Below are 18,805 nucleotides of genomic sequence, written 5' to 3'. Positions count from 1 at the left end.
CATTTGCTTAAGGCCGTCACCTTATATTATGTAATGAATTTGCTGATTTCTAGATTTTTAAATTTAAGACTAACGTTAAAAAAACATCAGTCATGGCACATGTTTTTTCATAGATGTAGGTAATATATACACAAAAGAAGCATATTTTGAGATTTCAGGAGTCTTTTAATAATCTTGGTATTGAGCTTCACTTGTCACTTACAACTTCACTTTGCTATTCTGATTTCCATTGACCAGTACATAGCATGCTAGCATCTAGAAGCAAGACGCTTCCTCTAGCGCGGTGACTGATGACATGTTAAACGTGTATTGTGTGTGCAGGTGTTCAGAAACCTTAGGTTCACTTTGATGTCCTCTACATAATCCGAGTCATACCTGTGTGCAGTCTGTGTAATGGATCTTCAACCTCTTTAGTGCTCTTTGTAGCTCATGTTTGACATGAGCTCATCTTCTTCCAAGAATGAGGAGAGAAACACAAAGTGGACTTTGCAGTCTCCTTTTCTAAGTGTTCACATGAAGCATTCAATCAAAGGTACCAGTACGTCATGCGTCTGAATAGGAGACAGAACAAAAAAGTATTGTCAGAAGGTTCGCCAGTATCTTCAGTGTTAAGTTCAAAGAAGGCAAAGACGGTTAGGAAGGGTGTGAAATCTAAAAAAGAAAACAGCAGCGGTGTATTTTGCCTTCAGAAACAGGGCTAATCAAAAGTAATGTGTTAGAAGAAAAAGTAAAGACTCAGAAACTGCATAAAGAACTCAGGAAAGTAGAATATCGTTAGTGTAACGGGTCTGATTTCAGGGTACCTGACCACTGTGTGTAGTCTTGAAACAAAGATACTGATTTTCTTAGAGGAACTGAAGTAGTTACTGAAAATGTACAAGCTCTGCATGTTATTTGCATTTTTAGGTCAGCTAGACTTCCAGTGTTGCAGTGCGTCAGACCACTGCTTAGCCCTAACGTTTGTGGATCTGAGGGGTGAAACTCAGTAGGGGAATCTCCCGCAGCTACTGCAAAAGAGTGCGTGGGAAGGAGGACAGAAGGTTGGTCGCCACCCAGCTCCAGGGCCTTCTGGCCTCCCCTGGCAAAGCATTCCCTCTTTCCAGTGGCGGTGTTACTTCTGTATGCAGGATCAATCCAAAGACGGATTTGCAAAGGAAAATAAAACAGCTAATATATCCATTTCAGGTTCCCCAGGAGAGGAAGCATTTTGTTAGTCTGCCATTCTTGAATAAATTCTGGTGTGGACCCTCTTGTGCCTCTGACAGAGTTAGCAACACACTTGCCTGGTCAGTGTTTCTAACTTGGTGGTGGAGGCCCCATTGACTTCCTCTTCACTTTTACTTTGTTCCATATGACGTGTACTACAAAGATCATTGTGACCGTTCCTTTTGGATCTGAGGCTGTATCCTTTTCAAAAGCACGAGGAAAGATAGTCATTTTCTCTAATAGCCAAAGCGTTGATGCGCTCTCCTAATGGAGCACAGCAAATCTTCAAGTGTCAGGAAGTGAATTTTGAATTTGAAATAGACATCCTGTGATCAGTGAGTTAGCAGGAATAATCTCATTCAGATGAATGGAGAGAAATTGCTCATGTCACTCGAGGGCCTGGCAGCAATGCATGATTCTCTGAGTGTTGCTTGTATCTTCATATTCTATGGCTAGAGCTCTTCATAATAAATTGTGAAACATCAAGGAACTTGTTGGAGATCAAGGAAAGAAATTACTTGATCTCAGCTGCAGTACTGATAAAACATTTTACATTTTGTATGTCGAGAATCGCTCTGATTATTTTAGCTGTCTGAATTTCTCTCAGCACAAATGAATGTTCCTGGATTTCCAAGGCTGCCTTCTGCATGAGGAGGCACCAAGCTGCAGTGCAGCTTTATTTCTCTACCACAGCCTCAAAGGCAGAAATAGCAAATCTTCTCTGAAGTTCTGAGAAGTAGTTATGCAAAGAATCCAGTGACGAATGATGATTTAAGCCATGCTTTCAGAGATGGGTTTTGTACCTAGTTTTCCCTTGTTACAAGGGTGGTGCTGCTAAATAAGCCTTAATTTCCCAGATTTTGTCTTACTGAAATAGCGAGTGAGAATCCAGGAGAAGTGAGATAAAAATTAAAGCATGCCTTACTTGAAATTACCTAATTAACAAAGGCCTACCTATGGAAAATCAGTAATGCTGTTTGTTTCTCTTGCTATACAGGTATCTCTTATGCATTATCTTTGTGGGTTTTTTAGTCTGTGTTTATGCTCAATATGTCCATATTAAATTTTACAAATATGCAAAACAAGGAAAAAAATTTTGACTCATTTAATCATTGCTTAATTCCTTCTGCATACCTGTAAACATTGAAGTCTTTATAGGCTATTTTTAGCTTGTAGTAAGACAGTATTTTTGGAAGTGTGATCCTATTAATAGCTTACAAGTCTGGCCACATGCAGGATCTGACATACTGTGTTCCCATGAAATAACTTTTAGCACTGTGTTGCACTGAAAAGCTTTTTTCTGAAGACAACACGGGAATTTATAGGGAATCGGTAAAATTAGCATCAAGCTACTTAATATTGTACTCTAAAATATATTTAGGAAAATAAACAGAAATGTTGCAAGTAAACATAACATATGGTTCTTTTTTTAATCTCTACTTTAGGACGACGTAGACAGTCTAAACCCAGTTCTCAGGGATAACCCGCAGTTACATGAGGAAGTAAAAGCCTGGGTAAAGGAACAAAAGGTTCAGGAGATTTTTATGCAAGGTAATTATTTGGGAAATTGTGTTATTTTTATTCTGTGTTAGCTAGTTTAAGGCCATTAGTTGCGTGGGGCTCTTCCCATAGTGTTTGTGGTATAATGAAGAATATATTTCTAACCTGGTGCTTTGGGAAGTATTTGTTCAAAAGAGAAAACAAGACTATGTAAGAAGCTGTGCATGACTTCTTCAGACTGTACTTGACTTGTTTGATGTCTTAGTGATTACAGGACAGCTGAATATCATTAGTGTTAATGTACATGTTTTATAACATTGGTTGTGAAGTGTATGAAGGGAAACCACACCCTCTTTAGTGTGTGTAAAACTGTTATTTGCGCTGTTAGTGTTACTGTTCTGTGTGATAACTTCTCAGATACCTATTTGTTTCTGGTTCTTCACAGTTCTATCACAGGTGAATACTTTCAGATTGACCCAGCCCCAATTGAAAATCATCTTTCAAACCAGTTACAATTTTTAACTCAATTCTGATGCTGAAAGGTTACAGCAAACATGTAATTTTTACAGCATAGGTACAAGTTACGTGAAAACTAGTGTGAATTAGAATATATTATTTTGGTTCAGTCTTGCTAACGTTTTAAATATTATATATGTTTGCAGCGTATTCATTAACTTTCTGCAGAACTGACAGACAGCCAGCTCTGCAGAGGCTTTTCTAGCAATGGGAGACAGAAGCTAACCTTTGTGGGTCTGGGCTAAAATCCCTGGCTCAACAGTAAAGCAACTGTGGGACAAAAATGCTTAAGCAGTCACTCTATAAATTAAGTTTGGGAAGGCAGCAGTAAATAATCTGGTATTTTAAGGATGGGACTGAGGTTTGCTTGCTTGTCAGGTTTCTTTGATAAACTAAGGTTAGAAGGCCAAACGAATATGGTAAGTATAATACCGAAGTTACAGTACTAAAAAAAAAACAACTACCAACAACCAAACAAAAACCCCACAACTTCATCTTCCCTGTTGCGGAGCTTTTCATTTGCCTAGATATGATTTTTTCTTATGGGCCACAGTGAAAAGATGCTGAAGAAGCAATGCACGGAACTGTGTAGATAGCGAGTTGGTATGTCAGCATTAGTCATTTTAGATTTTATCTTAATATCATCAGTTACAACGTGAATTAATAGTCTGATGAGAATTGCAGCCAAAACTGGACTGGGAGGTGATGTAAAATCAAGTTAGGGTTGTATGGAAAGGAAACTAAGATTATGCTTGTTCATTGTATTTTATTAGAGTAACAATAAAAAGACAATTATAACGAGCCCTGTCCAATCTGGTACAGAACCAGTACCTCAGCAAAGCCCCAGCCACATCAAAATAGTCATCTGATTGAAACTGCCAACACATCATACACAAAACTCACTTGCATCCCATTGTTCCAGGAACTGTATTTTTGTCATATGTGTGTGTGTGTGTATATATATATATATATATATATATATATAAAAATGTATGGAACAGATGCTCCAAGTGCACCGAAGTAGGAGTATTTTAGACGAAGAGATGAAACAAATGGTGTCCTGACAGACCATCTCTCCTCATCTGCAGAGAAGCTGCCCTTCAGATCCCCTTGCTTACTTCCCATGGCATGGGGTGGCCTGAGGAAAGACGTGCCCCCATGGGCAGTGACGTGCCAGCCACCCCAAGGGTGCTGGTCAGCTGGCAGGGACTGCTCTCACCTTCTCCTGGCATATGTAGTCTGCTCCCAGATGAGGAGGACATGCATTTTGCACAACCCTTTCAGTGATTTACAGATCTCTCTCGTAGTGCTAGCTGCTGTCATCTAGCCATGTAATCCTTCCTTTTTCCTCCCCTCCATTCTCTTTTTCATCACCCTCTCTATCACCATTTTCCTGTTCCCTGCAGCTTGGGCAACATTTTCAGTTCTGCCCTCATCAAACCCCTCTGCGAAGGTTGCTGCCATACTCGGTTACTTCAACCTCTACAGCGTTTTTAGTATCCAACCTTTTCTTCATTGGCTCTGATGCTGACTGAAGTCATCATCTCATATCGTAGTGTTTTTGCAGTCACATTTTCTAATGTGACTGTTCCACTTTAAACTCATTTCTGGGAGAGGAGGGTTGGAGAAGAACATTAAAGTCTGGTTCTGAATGTTTGGAAAGAAGCACACCAGTTTGAGGAGGGGGTAATTCAGTCAAAACCAGTCCATTTACTTACAAGAATTGAGACTAAGGAAAAAAAATGGTCCAGGTGACCTTTTCCTTGGATAGCAGTATGCAGCACACTTCAGAGTAGAGATTGGAGGTTGGCCGGAAAGCAGTTCGTTCCTTGTTTAAAACAAACAACTCCCAAACTTGGCTAAGTTGAAAGTTTTGGGGAAAAATAAAACCAGTTCAAGGAACTTGCTCGGTAAAGTGTCTTTGATTTTTAACGTTTAAAATCTTAGGGGTTTTTTTCCATATTAGGTTTATTATCACTACAATCTCTGAGGCTGAATATATAACAATCTTCTTGAAACACTGTGTGTGCCTCGGCCCTGAAGATACTTCCTGATAGTGCTGCACATGCTGTTTCAACAATGCGTAGCTGAACATGATTCAGCCAGGGGCCGGAGACAAAGCCAGGCTTTTCCTGTAATGGCTGCTTGTGGCTGGGCTGGGCTGTCCTGTGTCGCATGACCGCAGTTTAATCTTTCCCCTTCCTGATACCCCAGCAGCACGTAAGAAAAGAAAAACACCCAGTTTTTAAAGGCAGATAAAGTCTGTTTTAAAAATAGATAGGATAAAAACTGGGATGAAGGACAGACACAGATTAGAACAAGGAGTAAGAGGGAAGAAATTGGCACGGGGTCAGTGCAGATGAATACAAGAGAAGCTGGCAGCGGATGGAGAAGGGAGGGATGGAGCTTGTAAACTGAGAAGACTGGGAAAGGACTTGGAAGCCAGTGGCCTGGAATCGTAAATGCTAAAATGAGACAAGAAGCTGGGGAGGGAGGAGAGGCTGGATTTGGTTAAGCAAGAGACTGAGACTGAAAATTGTTGTGCAATTAGCAGTAGGGTGGAAAAGAGGAAGAGCTGGGATCGGAAAGTAGGAATGGGAACGTTGCATGAAAAGACACGGGCAGAAGTTAACGGAGACTTGTCTGTGTGAGGCAGAGCTTTGGGACAGCTGTGAAAAGCTTGAGACACAGAGAATGCGGTTGGGTCAGACAGAAGTGTGGGAGCTGAGCTGGAGGCATTTTGCACGGGCATTCAGAATAAGGATTGGAGAGAAGCCATCAGGAAATGTGTCCCCACGGGAACCCCGTCTAGTCCAAGACCAGGAATGTGAGACATAAGCTTTTAGATTCTTGCTCTTTTTCTGCCCATACGTGTCTGTAAGAGGCAGAGACTGCGCTGGTGCTGCGCTGAGCCTTGTCTGTGTAGCTGGCAATGTGCTCTGGGGGTGAGCTGAGTGCAGCAGCTCGGATGGCTTAGTGGGGCTCGAGTTTGCAGCGGTGCAGTGAATGATGTGGATGTGGGTGGAAGAAGGTTGCCATTGCATGGAGTTTCTGTTCCTCTCAGCTGTTTGAAAACCTAGATAAAGTCTTGCTAAGGTTCCTAAATTCAGCCTCGAGAACACGTTGGAAATGTCTAAATTAATCCTGTCTTGCACTACTGTTGACCTCTTAAATGTTGGCCTCGAAAACAGTCTTTATGATCATGTGCTTTGTTGTGCAGAGTGCATAAGAGACCCGGAAGTGTGCACATGGGTATTTTAGTGGAGAAAGCTGTCACCTGCGAGGTCCCTTGGTGTGTTCCAGGTGTTAAAGCTTGCTGGGCAGGGGCCAGCAACACCGCTTGTCAGGAAAGACAGGGGAATCCTGTCCTGCCTGTGCTGCTGAGCAGCCGGCAGTCTTTTAAGCTAGGCTTTTCCTAGGTTGACACTGACTGGTTTTACTTCAGTTCCTGTGTGCCTGACCTAGGGTTTGGTTGCGGAAGTAGCGAAAACCACAGCAAACTGAACTTGGTGACTGTGATGCTTGGTCACATGAAGTGCTACATAAACCAAGCGCTGTATAAACACCAAGTGCGATGGAGCTTACTGTCCTGGTGGTCGAGTGAGACACCGAACATGAATAAAACCGTGGAACTTCGATTTCTGGGTCTCAAAACTAACTCTAAAATGAGTATTGTGTCATACCATCTCATCCCTTCCCCATGGGCTCTTGGAGATGAATTAAACTGATCTTTGTGTGCGCTTTTTTTAGCTCCTGTTTTAAGGCACAGCATCTCCAGAAGTCTTACTAGTGTGTGTGTTCCTGAATGTTTTGTGGGGCCATAGCAGGGCTTGGATCGCTCAGCTGCCTTTTGACTGTTGTAATAGAGAGAAGCTCTGTGGTCACTTATGGGAAAGACTTGGCAGATGCAGAGCCTAAACACCAAGATCTAAATTGTTTTGCCAGCAAATCATCTGTGCATGTGACTAGCCTATTAAATAGCTTCTGTATAACCTGCTGCTGCCACTTTCTGCCTTTCAGATTACTTTTGTATGGTTGCTGTTTGTAGGCAGGAATTTTCCCATCATTTGTCATTATGGTTGCAAAAAGATTTAGTTAGATAAGAAAATTGTATGTTGAAAATGTTGGCATAATTGACCTTAAAGCATACTTAAAATGTACCATTTGCATTTCAAAATGTCTTCCTCAGTAAAAGTAAAATCCACAGGCAGTGCTGTGCCAGAATACCTTGTAGCTTGCTGTCCATGCCATTCACATCGTATGATTGCTATGAAGCTTAAAAACCGAGGAAAATCTATTAATACATTTTTTTGCTGAATTCCTCAATGGCTTTTTTTTTCATTTCTTCCCCTTCTAAAGGTCCGTACTCCTTAAATGGTTATAGGGTGAGAGTGTACAGACAGGATTCTGCCACCCAGTGGTTCACTGGGATCATTACTCATCATGATCTCTTCACCCGCACTATGGTTGTTATGAATGACCAGGTGAGTTTGACTCTGTGATGCCTGGAAAACAAGCTTTAAATAAACTACGTGCTGGGAGCTTTTCCATTTTTTGGTGGTACTCTAGAAAGCACTGAACTTATCAGTTCCATCGGGGCATGTCTATTTCCTCTGCTGAAAATTCAGCTTGACTTTGCACTGGACTGGCAGTTAATGCCATCCTGAAGCTGAATGTTTGTGCAATGATATGATTAATTCCAGCCCTACAGTTTGGCTTTTCTTCTGTTGTTGCTATTAGACTAGCTAAGTCTTTGAAGTAAAGTGATCTAGTTTTAAGAACTGGTCTTCCCTGTCAGCTCTGTTGAGAATTTCTTCTCTCATTGCTGAAATCCTTTAGTGCTGCAGTAAAAATTACTTCTTCCAAGCAATTGAAATATCCGCTTTCCACCATTTATTGAATTAAGCATTTACTGCCACCCTAATTTGCATTTACTATGGTGGGTTTTAGTTGTATTTCTGAAGTTGACATTACAAAAAGAATTAATGCTGGTATTTTTAGTGGCAGTAATGAATTCTGTTTCAGGAGGCCAGAGTAATGACTCAACATTAATATAGTAAATGACCCATCTGCCTTGAAATGACTGACTAAATCATGTGTGATAATAAAAAATTAAGACTAGTCTAATGCTGAAGTCCATTCTTTACCCTCATTTGCTCTAATTATTGTCCCCAAATATTAATCTTCTCACTTTGCAGCATATTGGTTAAAGATCTGTTTAGCATTTTCTTCTTTCTGAAAGATCATCCCTTACTAGTAACACTCTCCTGTTCTTAGAGTTCTCTCTAGTTGTTTTGGTTCCGTTCTTTCAGCAGTTACTTCTTTTGGAAGTAATATTGTAGTATGTTTCTGCAGTAAATTTTACAAAACAATTGTTTATTTTAATTGCTACTTAAGGATTACCCCCTACGAAGAGCTCAGTATCTTTTAATTTCAAATTTTCAGGTCAATGTGAGGGAAGGAGCAGTGAAGCAGTGGCATTTAAAAAATAAAAAAGGGAAAAAATAAAGTTATCATTACCATGAAACGTAAAGATAACGTTTGCTTTGGTTTTACTCTATTCCGAGAATTGAGAAGGCATCTCAGTTCTGCTTGTCAGGATTAAGTAGGCTTTTCTCTAATTAATCTTGAGCACACAACATAGACTGGTGAATACTGATACAGAAAATACAGATTGGATATGTCTGAACATATGCTGATCATTATTATTTTTTTTCCCTTTTTTCAATAACCAGGTGTTAGAACCTCAGAATGTTGATCCTTCTATGGTTCAGATGACCTTTCTAGATGATGTTGTTCACTCTTTGTTGAAAGGTGAAAATATTGGCATCACTTCACGCCGGCGGTCTCGTTCCAACCAGAACAGCAACACAGTTCACGTAGATACATTTATCTTTTTACCTCAATACTTTTGTATATTGTGAATATTAAAAATACATGTTTAAAGTTGCTGCTTAAAATTGTATTTAAGTCTATTAATCACAAAACTATTTTTAGGGTCATTATACACGTGCACAAGCAAATAGTCCCAGACCAGCAATGAATTCCCAAACTGCAGCACCAAAACAGAATTCTCACCAGCACCAGCAGCAGAGGAACACTCGGCCAAATAAGAGGAAAGGCTCAGATAGCAGCATGCCTGATGAAGAGAAGATGAAGGAAGAAAGATATGATTACATAGGTCGAGGAGGTGAGAACGGTTATTGGAAAGGGGGGGAGAGCTGCTTAAAACAGTGCTAGCCTGAAAATGTGACAGACGTGTTTTTGTTTTTTACAGAAAACCCCAAAAACAAAAATAAACATTTCCTTAGTAAAAGAAGAAAACCTGAAGAGGATGAAAAGAAATTAAATATGAAGAGACTGCGGACAGACAATATCTCAGATTACTCTGAGAGCAGTGACTCAGAAATTTCAAATAAAAGATTAACAGATTCGTCCTCAGAGCAAAATTCAGAAAATGAGTTAAAAAGCAAGAACACTTCAAAGATAAATGGAGAAGAAGGAAAATCCCAAACCACTGAGGGAGCAGAGCAGACACTAACAGATAGGCGGTCTCCGTGGGATGAAATACAGGAGGATAAAACACGTGAAGAGACAGAAAGACTGAAGTCATCCGTCTTGGATCAGCAGGAAAAGCCTTCACTCCACGCGGCAGAGCAGCCAACACCATATGAACAGAATTCCAAGGATCCACATGTTCAAGAGTGCAATGCAGAAAAACATCATGCTGCGGAATTAAAAAATGAGCAGTTTGTACCCAGACCTCCTACTCCGAAATGTGTTGTTGATATAACTAATGAAAACAAGTCTGAAAAGGAGAGCCAGGATAATGCTGCAAGTACCTTTGGTTTGCAAACGGTTCAGAAAACAGAATCGCACAGCAGTGATTTAAAACAGCAGTTTGCAACTGCAAATTTCCTTGAAGCACGAAAACAGGATGCTGATCAAAGTTGGGTTAGCTGTGTTGTTAACAAAATGGATTTGATACAACCTGGGGTTGTGAAAGCATTACCAGTAAATGAACATTTAAATCCTGAAAAGGAAAAAGTGCAGTATGGCTCGTTTATGTCTTCGTTAAATGTAGCTTCTCTAGCAGAAGAGAGTAAACTGCGTAAACAAAGTCCAGTCCCTGATTCTGTGAAGTCCAAACCTAGTGCTTCAGTTGATCATCCTAAAACAAAGTCACCTGATGTTAAGCCTAAATTCACCCAATCTTCTGATACTGTGAAGTCTAAGGTTAGTTCCCAAAACAGCCATACTACTGGATTAACAAGGTCAGCCAATAAAACTGATCATGATTTGCCTAGGTCTAGTTTTCATCCAGTTCCAGCTAGAGTTAGTGCTCTAGAAGCTACTAAAAGTCCTCTTATCATTGACAAGAATGAACATTTCACAGTGTACAGGGACCCCACTCTGATTGGACAAGAAACAGGAACTAATCACATTTCACCTTATTTGCATCAGCATAATTATCCTCTGCATTCCTCATCCCACCGAACCTGTTTAAATCCAAACGCTCATCATCCTGCATTAACTGGTCCATCCCATCTGCTAGCTGGGTCTTCAACTCAGACTCCCTTGTCCGCTATTAACACTCACCCCCTTAGTACCGCACCTCACCATTCTGTTCATCACCCTCATCTACTTCCTGCAGTGTTACCTGGAGTGCCTGCTGCCTCCTTGCTGGGTGGCCACCCGCGACTAGAGACTGCTCATGCTAGCAGCCTAAGCCATTTGGCATTAGCACACCAGCAGCAGCAACAGATGTTACAACACCAGTCTCCACATCTTCTCGGACAAGCTCATCCTTCTGCTTCCTATAATCAGCTAGGGCTTTATCCAATTATTTGGCAGTATCCAAACGGAACACATGCTTACTCAGGACTCGGTCTGCCCTCCTCGAAATGGGTCCACCCGGAAACTCCTGTTAACGCAGAGGCTTCCTTGAGAAGGGTAAGTTGTGCTGATTTCTCGAGTACGTGTCTAGCTGAGGCTGGTGTCTTCCAGTAGCAGTTTTCTAGGTACAAGCTCAGCAGTTTGGATCATGCCAAGCGTATCACCAAGCATATGATGAGGGAGGTGGTTTGGAGCAGACGTAGAACTAGAAATGGCGATCCAGTGGTATCCGTTGTTTCACAGTGCCACGAGTAGGGAGTTCTCCGAACGTTGATTTCCAACATATTTTAGTGTAAGATGAAATGTTTGTTTTTAGTTCATGACCAAGTGAGGTCAGCCAGCGTATTTGGGACCTAAAGTCCTCAGGGTGAATGTTTGCTATCTTAAATTACGGAAACCATTAGGTGAGGTAAGTACTAGAAGAGGTACAGCAGTTGTCTGCTTGGTGGAATTTTGTGTGTGCTTGCGGGATAATGGGGAAGGCTGGGACTGAAGGAGTCCTAAACCCAGTGGGAAATTCTGAGGAGAAATACTCTAGCATTTATAAATCTTACGTGCATTATATACCAATTTCTCTTGTCCTTACGCACCTGTCTGTGTACCTTCTCTTGGCATATCCTTTTCTCCCTCTCTGTTCCTGTTTACACACATCTTTGCCTTCTCTTCTGCTTTCTACTCCTCTGTATTCGGGTCAGGAAGATTCCTCTGTCTCTGCACTGAGTGCAACTGTTGAAGCCCCGGGAGAAATCAGTTGTTTTTCAGTGTAGTGCCCAGTGCCATGGTGTTGGTTGGTAGGCAGACACGGCAATTACAGAAAAACTTTCCTCAGTTCCTGCAGGCTTGGGATACAGCTTGCTCATTGCAGGCACCTTGTAGGAACAGCCTAAGATGAAGCATGTGTAGCACAGACAGAAACTTTGGAGAGCTTTGCTGCCAACTTCAATGAAACCTCCACTGAGCATGTGCATACTGATTTTAGAGGCTTAAACTTAGCCTAATTTGGGCAGATTTTCACAGGGACCACAAAAGGCATGTCGCTGACAGTGGTCCTTCTGCCAAATTGTAAGCCTTTGCGTCAAAGCTGGGAGTTTCTGAATGGTTATAAAGATTTTTTTTTTTCTTCTTCATCATGGGGAAAACTATTCTTCCCCAGCCTCGTTCTTGAGAAAAGCCAAACCATTGTGGCTGAGTCTTTCCCAAACACTCAGTTTGAGTTGGCCTTGTAATACGAAGTCAGTTTGATCTAAAATGTGATAGTCAAATGCAGCAGGGAAGAAAAGCCTTAAGAGAAAACTATAGGTGGGTTTTTATCACTTCATGTTGCTACTCGCTCCACCCCCCTACTGAAGTCCATTTTGAAGAACGTAGGATAGACTCAGTTTTCACTTTGGTTGCCTGAAGTATGCAGCCATGCATACTGAGGCACGTAGCTTTCTAATTATGTTGATATGTGGCAGTTGTCTTGTGGTGACTTGTCTTCTGGCTCTGGCACTGGAGGCCTTTTTTAAATACATCTTAGAACCCCAGGATGGGTGTTTCCAGAAAGAGTTTGCATGGCTGCCATGATCGTAGACAGGGATCCATGTTTCAGCTGTAACAAAAGCAGCAGCCACCCTCGGCTCAGGGCCGAGCCGTGCTGAGCTGCTAGAGGAAGCGTGCCCCCGAGCCCACCTTTCCCAAGCGGCTGCAGGGGGCTGGGGCAGCTCCTGGCTTTGGGCTGGGCTGTGGATGGCTGCAGGTGGAGTCATGGGGCTGTTTGGGCAACATTTGGTGCCCAAGCAGATGTTCCCTAGCTCCTCTAGGGAGAAGGTGATGGGTCTTTTTTGCATAATACTTTAATACAGCTTACAGGCTATTCGTGGGAACTCGCCACAGCGTGGGAACTCCTGGCCTAGCAAATGTGTGCACTAAAACTGTTAGTGCAAAACCCAAGCGGTTGCTTTAAATATTCAAAAGTCTAGGAATGAGAACTTCAAAGTTGTAGCACCTGCAGATCTATTTTGTATTGAGTGCATGTGCCATGAGAGCTTTTTGCTGCTCTTCTACTGCAGCATTTCTCATTCGGGAGTCACCGAGGCTGGAGAGAAGGAGTGAGATGTACTGGTGAGGAGCAGAGGAGGGAAGAAGCACTGGGCAATAGCAGGAATTAGGGGTGGAGTGGCACTGAGAGGCTTTGGGGTTGTAAATGGGAGTTCTGCTTTTTCTAGTCCCCATCCTTTCTTCCATGCCTGTTCCTAGCACTTGACCAGCACTCCCCAACAGAGTGCCCTCCCTTTCAGCCCAGACCATGAGCGAGCACATATTTCTCCTAAGCAAGCCTCAAACAGGAGAGGGAAAGGGGGGGAGAGAGCCTGAGAACTGCTCATGGTCTGTTCTGCAGAGCTATTCTACAAGTTTCAGAGAAAATGCCCAAGTAGAAGTTTACTTGCATTGCCAGGCTTTTAAGTATTTAGGTGTACAGTACAAAATGGTGCATTCTGTGCTTTTGCCATACTGCAAAGTTTGGCAGGTGTGTACCCGTATGATATTAGTAGTGTGCTGATTATGAAATTACCCTATGTAAAAATATCTGGCAACATAAAGCAGATTAATTAGGATTATCATTCTTAATAATTTTGGTTGGGGGTAGGAGAGGAACCAAGTGGCAAAGAGATGTTTGTGTCCCTTATATTGAGACTTGTTACCTACGTGGAGATTAAATTGTTTTCCAGAAATAATAAACCGTATTTTCCTTTAAAAGAAGTCCTTCTTGCAAGTCATTGAACAGCTAATGGTCTTTTTTATTAGTAACTGAAGTAAAGTACTGTCAGACTGTCATTGGTTTGGTAGTTGTGATGAAGTAGCTTGAGATCCCATTCTAGAAATTGACAATTCATACTGAATACTTAAATAGGAAACTGTTTTACGAATACTTCTGAAATATATGTAAATTACTTTGTATGCTGTAAGTCTAGAGAGAAGTATAATCAGATGTTCCAGGTGATCAGAAAGTGATTTAAAATAATAAATTATGTTTACTGTATTTGATTTGATACTAAAATAAATTACTGTACTCTGCTCATTGCTAGGACATGGTACAGTACCTCTTGTGGCACTGTGCTGAAGGTCCCGTGATTATGTTGAAATCTGATGTTTTCTGTGTTGGTGTTAACAGAATACTCCCAGTCCGTGGTTACACCAGCCCACCCCTGTGACCTCAGCTGACAGCCTTGGGTTACTGAGTCACATTCCTGTGCGACCGTCCAGTGCAGATCCCCTTCGGCCTCTCAAACTGGCAGCGCATTCTAGCCCACCGTTGTCCAAAAGTATAGTAGAGCATCACAAAGAGTAAGTGCACTGTTATTCTAACTCAGACTCACAGAATGGGGTTGGCAGGGACCTCTGGAGGCCATTTGGGCCAACCCCTGCTCGAGCAGGGCCGTCCATGGCCATGTCCAGGTGGCTTTTGACCATCTCCAAGCAGACTCCACAACCACCCTGGGCAGCCTGTGCCAGCGCTCGGTCACCCACACAGCACAGAAGTGCTTCAGGTGTTCAGACAGAACCTCTAGTGTGCCCATCGCCTCATGTCCTGGCACCGGGCACCACTGAAACGAGCCTGGCTCTGTCCTCATTGCACCTTCCCTTTAGGTGTATACAGACATTGATAAGGTTCCCCCCAAGCCTCCTCTTCTGCAGGCTGAACAGTCCCAACTCTGTGTGCACAGTGTAAACAGAGTGCAGTCCAAGAGGTTGTATTTCAGCCCCTGACGTTGTCTTCTAGCTTCATTTTAGTTTATTTGCAAATGTGGGTGCCTGTGATAGGGAAAAGCTTGTCAGTGTGCTGCAAAGCAGACTCTGCCCTGTTGACTTTGAATGGTACTTGAGTTCCTGAGTCATCTGCAGACTTTTGAAAATTGTGCCTAATATAAAGAAAAGTTTATTTTGTGTTAATAGATAACTTTGTTCAGAGCATGGGAAGAAAGGTCTTCTGTTCAGCTTGTTATGGAACATTCAGACTAAACTGTGTAACCTTTTTCAGAGAGCTGGAGAGGAAAGCATTTATCGAACCTTTACGTTCCGTTACAACTGCACCAATAAAGACAGAGTTGGAGCAAAGCAGAACACAGACAGCAAAGGAGAGCCATATGCAGAGACATTTTGCAGATCCAATGTTGAACCAGCTGCCAAGGCCACCACAGGAGACAGGGGAGCGACTGAGCAAATACAAAGAAGAACATAGACGGATACTCCAAGAAAGTATTGAAGTTGCTCCTTTTACAGCTAAAATAAAGGCACTGGAGGGAGAGAGAGAGAACTACTCTAGGGTAACATCCTTATCTTCGAGTCCCAAAAGCCATTCAGTAAAATATGAGAAAGATGCAGAACGCTCTGTGTCAGAACTGTATAAAATGAAGCATTCGGTCCCACAGAGCTTGCCGCAGAGTAACTATTTCACCACCTTGTCTAACAGTGTAGTAAATGAACCACCGAGATCATACCCATCCAAGGAAGCTTCAAGTGCGTATGTTGAGAAGCAGACTAATTGTCCTTCAACAGCAGCTAGTTCCCAGTCTCTTCCTTCTTACATTTCTTCTCTTTCAAAACCTCCCCCTTTAATTAAGCACCAACCTGAGAGCGAAGGCTCTGCAAGCAAGATATCTGAGCAGCTTTCACAATCAGTGCAGTCTCACTCAGTCAGTTCTTTTAGAAATGACAGCAGAAGCCCTACTCAGCTGTCAGTCTCATCTTCAAATACGCTCCGGAGTATGCCTGCCTTGCACAGAGCCCCCGTGTTTCACCCCCCTGTGCACCAGAACCTAGAGAAGAAGGAAAGCAGCTACAGCAGCCTTTCGCCTCCCACCCTGACTCCTGTTCAACCCGTTAATGCTGGTGGTGGTAAAATACAAGAATTGCAGAAACCACCAACTTTAGTCCCTGAACCTAAGGAAGCTCAGACTGTTTACAAGGGCACTTCTGAACAGAATTTATCCGAAATGTGGAAATCTAACAACGCCCCGAATAACGAAAAAGCGGACTGGCATGTTGAAAGAATGAGCGGAAAGTCGCAGTCCGCCACGGCATCTGTTATTGTGCGTCCTCCTTCTAGCACGAAATATGATAGCGTAGCTGTAATGCAGTCAGCTTCCAAAGATCGAGCCAGTGAGAGATCTTCAGCTGTGACAAATCAAGCAGATTGCCTGAAAACAGCGGAAGCCAGAGAGACTGGAAGAATCATCCTGCCAAATATGAACTCAGACAGTGCTCGCACACAGTATGAAAAGAAATTTCCAGCTGTCTCGCAAGGCAGCGTTCCTCGTTCTGTCACCCCTACCACAACTATGATCTGCAGTACTAAAACGGATGTAACTGCATCAGCGGCTACGACTACCAGCGTGTCAAGCTGGGGCAGCTCCGAAGTGACTTACTCCTTATCGAACACGGTCTTGGCCTGCGCGCCGCTGGAGTGTGCTGCCTCGAGAGCGGCAAGTCAGGTGGCGGCACAGGCCCAGGAATGCAAGGTCAGCGCCCCGGCGCCAGCTACGCCCGCCCCTGGCAAGACCGGCAGCGCTGCTCAGCCCGGCTCGGGATTCTCCACCTCCACCGACTTCGTCCATTTGAAAAAGCACAAGGCAGCGTTGGCTGCGGCTCAGTTTAAAAGTAGTAACACCAGTGAGACAGAGGCCAACTCTGTGAAAAATCAGACATTTTCAACCTCTCTCCCCCTAGACAGTGCTATCGTCTGCAATACAATAAACAAAGCAAACTCTGTAGGCAGTGGGCAAACTTCCCAGACAAGTCAGCCAAACTACCACACTAAACTGAAAAAGGCTTGGCTAACAAGACATTCAGAGGAAGATAAAAACACTAATAAAAAGGAGAATTCAGGGAACAGTGTTTCAGAAATTATTAAGCCATGTACTGTCAATTTAATAGCTTCTACATCAAATGATTTGCAAAATAACATAGATAGTAAAATCTTGGCAGATAAGTTTGTGAAGGAAGATAAGCACCCTAGGAGAAAAGCAAAACGAACTTACGAGTCTGGCTCTGAAAGTGGAGACTCTGATGAAAGTGAGAGCAAGTCAGAGCAAAGGACTAAACGGCAGCCCAAGCCAACTTACAAAAAGAAACAAAATGATTTGCAGAAAAAAAAGGGTGATGCGGAGGAAGAAGTAAAACCGAATGGTGTTCTTAGCCGGAGTGCCAAAGAAAAAAGCAAGCTGAAGTTACAGAGCAGCAGTAACAGCAGTGAGTATATTAATCTGATTTGGAAAAGACAGACTAATGTGAACTCCAGCAGTGTTAATCCTGGAGGGTTTGTGCACGATATGTGCAATAGCTGGGAAAAGATTTAAAGAGCGTGCTTGTGAAAAAGCCTGGATCCAGATTTATCGGTCTTGAGGTCCTCTGAAATATCTTGGTTTAAGAAATAGAGCATTTTGTGTATATGTGTACAAACTGGTTCTTGGCCTAAAAATAGGCAGCAAACAAACTGGATTATGCTGTCCATCATAATTCACCAGACTGGCGCATAGAGTTATGTTACTTTTACTGATTTTTTTTTTTTAAGGTCTAGTGCATTTGTTTTTAGAGTGCTACTGGGGGAGAGGTTCTCTATTGTTGAACTTGAATTCATCCTTTGATCAGAAAGCCAAAGGCAGTTCCTTGAGAGCCTGATGCCGCTCTGCTACAATTTGGTTAATTTAATGAAACGTTTGAGGGAGAGTCATTTCACACTCTTGACTAGCATGTGTATTATATGGTGTTAACATCCCTCTTGTTTAAGGAAATTTAGGGAAATAGGAATTTCAATTTATATGTAATGCTGTTGTGTGTACCGCATTGTAACTAGATTTATCTAAAAAAGAGAAACTGGTCTGCCAACTGGAGTGATTTTATTTAAGAACTTACCTTGTTTTTTATCCTAATTTATTCTTCTCTATGCAGTATTTCTTTTGTCTTTGTTCTGGTTTAGTTGAGTATAAGAAAGTTTAGGACTACTTTTTGCAAGAATTTTTAAGTACAGTTAGTAAGAAAACAAGCACTGCTCCCTGTAATTACATTCTTTGGCTTTTCACTGCCTAGTGTATAAAGTTACTCTTGTAGTATCTGAGAGCACTTGATGCCTAAGTCGTACTCTGTTCTGGCAGTGATGCAATCTGTCTGAGGTATTTTGGCTTGGGTCCAGTGATAGCATTATTAGTTTTTCTTCTTTTTTTTTTTTTTCCATCCAACTTAAGGGGAAGATCAAGGAGAACACACCTTTTAAATTTCTCTGTCTTTATTGGTTTCACTTTTTTTTTTTAAAAAAAAAGTGAACTGTAAATACATACATAGAACATGCTAGGTCTTTGTGATCTTTGTATTGTTGCAAAGGATTTTTTTTCCTGGGTTTGTTGTAGAGGGGTTCGTTAGATAACTTAAGGGAAGGCAGTCTCTTCTTGGCTAGCGTTACGTGAGTATGAAAGCAGTATTTTGTAATACATTATGGTATTGTTTCATGGGATTCAGGTCTGAAAATGGGTAGGAGCTTTGGGTATTCTGTTATGTTGTCTGTAGCACAGAGTGTGTTCTGTACCTTAACATATTGAGTCTATCCCATGGTAGCAGTTTTCTGTGCTTGCTTTCCTCTCCTGACATCTCAATAGACACAGAGTGTTTCTGTTTCTCCTCCATGACCCATTAAATAGATCAGCATTTCTGA

At 42.2% G+C, this 18,805-nt stretch overlaps 1 protein-coding gene across 6 annotated transcripts in view; it reads left to right on the top strand.

Annotated features, from left to right (window-relative positions):
- Positions 1-18,805, top strand: part of JMJD1C (jumonji domain containing 1C) — a gene marked incomplete at its 5' end in the record, with an annotated part of 157,836 nt that overhangs the window by 116,108 nt on the left and 22,923 nt on the right. For 4 of the 6 annotated variants that reach the window (XM_080597428.1, XM_080597430.1, XM_080597429.1 and 1 more), the window contains 7 exons: positions 2,652-2,757; positions 7,582-7,706; positions 8,958-9,101; positions 9,220-9,412; positions 9,500-11,175; positions 14,273-14,445; positions 15,140-17,349. In XM_080597428.1, the coding sequence (XP_080453554.1) occupies positions 2,652-2,757; positions 7,582-7,706; positions 8,958-9,101; positions 9,220-9,412; positions 9,500-11,175; positions 14,273-14,445; positions 15,140-17,349 (4,627 nt within the window). The remainder of the gene's footprint in view (positions 1-2,651; positions 2,758-7,581; positions 7,707-8,957; positions 9,102-9,219; positions 9,413-9,499; positions 11,176-14,272; positions 14,446-15,139; positions 17,350-18,805) is intronic. The other 2 variants (XM_080597433.1, XM_080597432.1) reach the window with 1 other exon arrangement.

This window comes from Anser brachyrhynchus, assembly GCF_964034855.1.
Source record: "Anser brachyrhynchus genome assembly, chromosome: 6".
Taxonomy (NCBI): domain Eukaryota; kingdom Metazoa; phylum Chordata; class Aves; order Anseriformes; family Anatidae; genus Anser; species Anser brachyrhynchus.
The sequence above is the reverse complement of the archived record's forward strand: the minus strand, read 5'-3'. Positions and strand labels throughout refer to the sequence as shown.